At 47.5% G+C, this 2,701-nt stretch overlaps 1 protein-coding gene across 2 annotated transcripts; it reads left to right on the top strand.

The window, feature by feature from the left end:
- Positions 1–230: 230 nt before the first annotated feature.
- LOC123057649 (uncharacterized) lies at positions 231–2,299 on the top strand. Of its 2 annotated transcripts, none has more exons than XR_006426899.1 (3): positions 231–1,779; positions 1,874–1,993; positions 2,080–2,299. XR_006426899.1 is itself a non-coding variant. In XM_044480572.1 (3 exons), exons 1-2 carry the CDS (start codon positions 648–650, stop codon positions 1,777–1,779), a joined length of 756 nt encoding a protein of 251 aa, XP_044336507.1. In that variant the 5' UTR covers positions 231–647; the 3' UTR covers positions 1,874–1,972. The 2 variants fall into 2 exon arrangements, 1 of the variants encoding a protein (XP_044336507.1); XM_044480572.1 differs by lacking the exon at positions 2,080–2,299 and having other exon boundaries at positions 231–1,264; positions 1,641–1,779; positions 1,874–1,972.
- Positions 2,300–2,701: the final 402 nt, after the last annotated feature.

The raw sequence follows: 2,701 nt of genomic DNA, 5'->3' as shown, positions 1-2,701 counted from the left end.
GTGATTGAATTGTTACTTTAACATAAGAGATCATATGACTATATATATATATATATATATATATATATATATATATATATATATATAGGATAGCACTATTTTAATCCTGAGACCAAAATAACTATTTGGATCACATATATAGGGAGCGACCGAGGTGTTCCTGAGATTCCTGGCCGGTACAAAGAAAAAAAACCACCCCACCCCACTCCCCACGAGCCCACCTCCCCCGATCCCATCTGGCCACTGCCTCCCTCCTGCCCCGCGCCCGCAACCGCGCCGCCGCCGGGCCCCAGCCACCAACAGCCCCGCCGCCCAGCCCAACTCCGGCGAAACCCATGTCCCCGGCGTGCATCCGAGGCCGCGCGCCACCTTCAGGACACTCTCCATGGTGGAGATCCCCTGCCCCACCGCTTGTTCCTCCATGCACCCTACTTCCTTCCGGGATCCGTCGCCACCACGCGGCGGCGAACTCCCCCGGCAGGGATCCACTGGGGACAGCGGCGTCCCGATCCCCTGCCGGCGGCCTTCCTCCGCGCTGGAGCTGCTCGTCCCCTACCTCCGGACGCTGCCTTGGTCTCCCCCACCTTCGGCAATAGCTACAATGTCGGACATCTCCTATAGTGGATCAGGTCATTGACCACCGCCTGATGCGGCGTCGGACTAGCGTATCCACGCTGCTCCTCCACCTCCCGACCAATGCCCCCGGCCCCTCCTGCTGCTCACCTCCTCCTCGCATATGCATCAACAAAACATGGCAGCTGCTGCAGTCCACATCATTCAACAGTAGCAGGTCAACTCCTCCAAGGTCACACAAGCTCGCCGCCAAAAGCCCACGGTCTATTGAGCCAGAGATGGCACTGGACGCTGCCGCGGCCGGTCATCTGGATCGGAGCCACCAACCCACGTCCGCACAGAGGGGGCTGGTAGCAGCCCCGTTGATGGGGATTGGGCACTATCTGCAGCTACAAGTGGCATCGACCTGCAGCTGCAGGGAGCATCGACTTGCAGCTGGAGGAGGTGTCGACCTAAAGCTCGCCACCCACGGCACTATGACCTACTGCCACAACGGTCCACCACCTACAGCCGGCGCCCCAGCGCCTCGGCCGTTCAACTATGCCACCTCAGGCCGTTCAACTATGCCCCCCGCCATCGTCGACTCCATTTGCTTCCTTCCGCTCTACGCGGCCAGCTCCATGAGCTACTCGCCTCTACTCTGTTTAGAAGAGCGTCGTGAGCTCGTCCAACTATGGCTGCTTCTCTGCTGGTATGTATGCTTCTCTGAAGGTACTATCTTAAGCTTGTACAGCTTATCAGTATATGAATGAAAAGTTATTAATCTGAAGTTCAGAGATTATAAAGAAAAGAAGACATGGGGTCTAGGATCTAGTGATTTCTAGGTAACTTGCACAGGAAATACACGGCTGGTTATTTGTGGAACTTGAGCTACACAGAATTGAGGTATACTGCTTTGTTTCTTGGATGGGTGTGTACGTTTACTGGAAATTGAACCCGCGTTACAAAAAGTAGGTACCAGAAATGAGGAAAATGATTTTGTTAGAGAAACTATGCAAAGCAAACTTTCATTCATTTTCCTAAAATGACATGCCTTAATTTGTCCAATCTTTTTTTTGCAATTGCAGTGTCATGCCGTTAAATAATGCCATGCAATCATCAGGTGAAAACCTGCAGGTGACAACTCCTGTTGTGGCCATTTCTGCTCGGGCAGATCCCACTCCTGTTGAGAATAGCAGCACACAAAAGGCTCAAGTTGTCGATTAGGTAGTAGATACAAACTTCATATATTTCTGTATCTTAATAATGCTATATAGTATTGGCATCCTGGTATTTATGGCGAATGCTTTTGTGACTGCAGATGGCAATCAGTGAACAGTTTGGTTTCTTCTCTTCTACAAAGAGTTTTTTTTCCTCCATCAATACCGGTGGCCGCTCTAACTTTGTGAAGCTAGAGAAACAAGAAGACACATGGGAAAAGGTAGTAAACTTACAAGTACAGTATGATTTTTCAGGCATAAGAGAGGATAAACTTTCTCATCTAGTCATTTTGCTTGTGTCTAGCAGGGTTATGAGCTGAAGGCGCATTAACTTGGCTTGCCCACGGCGGTGTCTGATACAATAGTCTGTTAATTTTCTGATCGAGTTGAGCAGAGCAATTAAAGACCAATTAATACCATGCTGTAAATTTGTTGCACAAACAAACTAATGAACCAACAACAAAATTATAACTTGGGCATATGAAACAACCAAAGGCTCCAGCCAAGTATCATCACAGTCCATCCAACATTTTCGCATAATTCCACCAACATTGTTGTGGACACAATTCACCTAGCGACGGTGGCTTTCACTTTGTGTGTTTTCCCTGCTCTAGCATGGTGGATGGTAATTTTACAAAACTAACAAAAAAACTCCCAACAATTTGGTCTGCACCGGATAGGGGTTTTGTGTTGGTTTGCCAATTGCCGCCAAAAACCTAGAAGGCCAAATTAAAATAAGGGAGTGGTTCAATGTTTTTCATTTATTATAAAACTTGGATTTTTCCCGTTAATGGAAAATTAAACAAGATGTGCAAATTAAAAGATAGAGCAATTTAATGTTTATAAGAAACGCAGATTTTTGCTCATTACTAAAGAATAAAACCAAGAAGTGCAAAAGGGATTTTCTTCAATATTAAAGAATAAAACGA

Source organism: Triticum aestivum, chromosome 3A, assembly GCF_018294505.1.
Source record: "Triticum aestivum cultivar Chinese Spring chromosome 3A, IWGSC CS RefSeq v2.1, whole genome shotgun sequence".
NCBI classification, from domain to species: Eukaryota; Viridiplantae; Streptophyta; class Magnoliopsida; order Poales; family Poaceae; genus Triticum; species Triticum aestivum.
The sequence above is the reverse complement of the archived record's forward strand: the minus strand, read 5'-3'. Positions and strand labels throughout refer to the sequence as shown.

Coding starts and splice junctions, on each gene's coding strand:
- LOC123057649 (XM_044480572.1), top strand. CDS start 648: ATGCGGCGTCGGACTAGCGTATCCACGCTGCTCCTCCACCTCCCGACC. Junction 1,265..1,640: donor CTATGGCTGCTTCTCTGCTG/GTATGTATGCTT, acceptor TTGCAATTGCAG/TGTCATGCCGTTAAATAATG.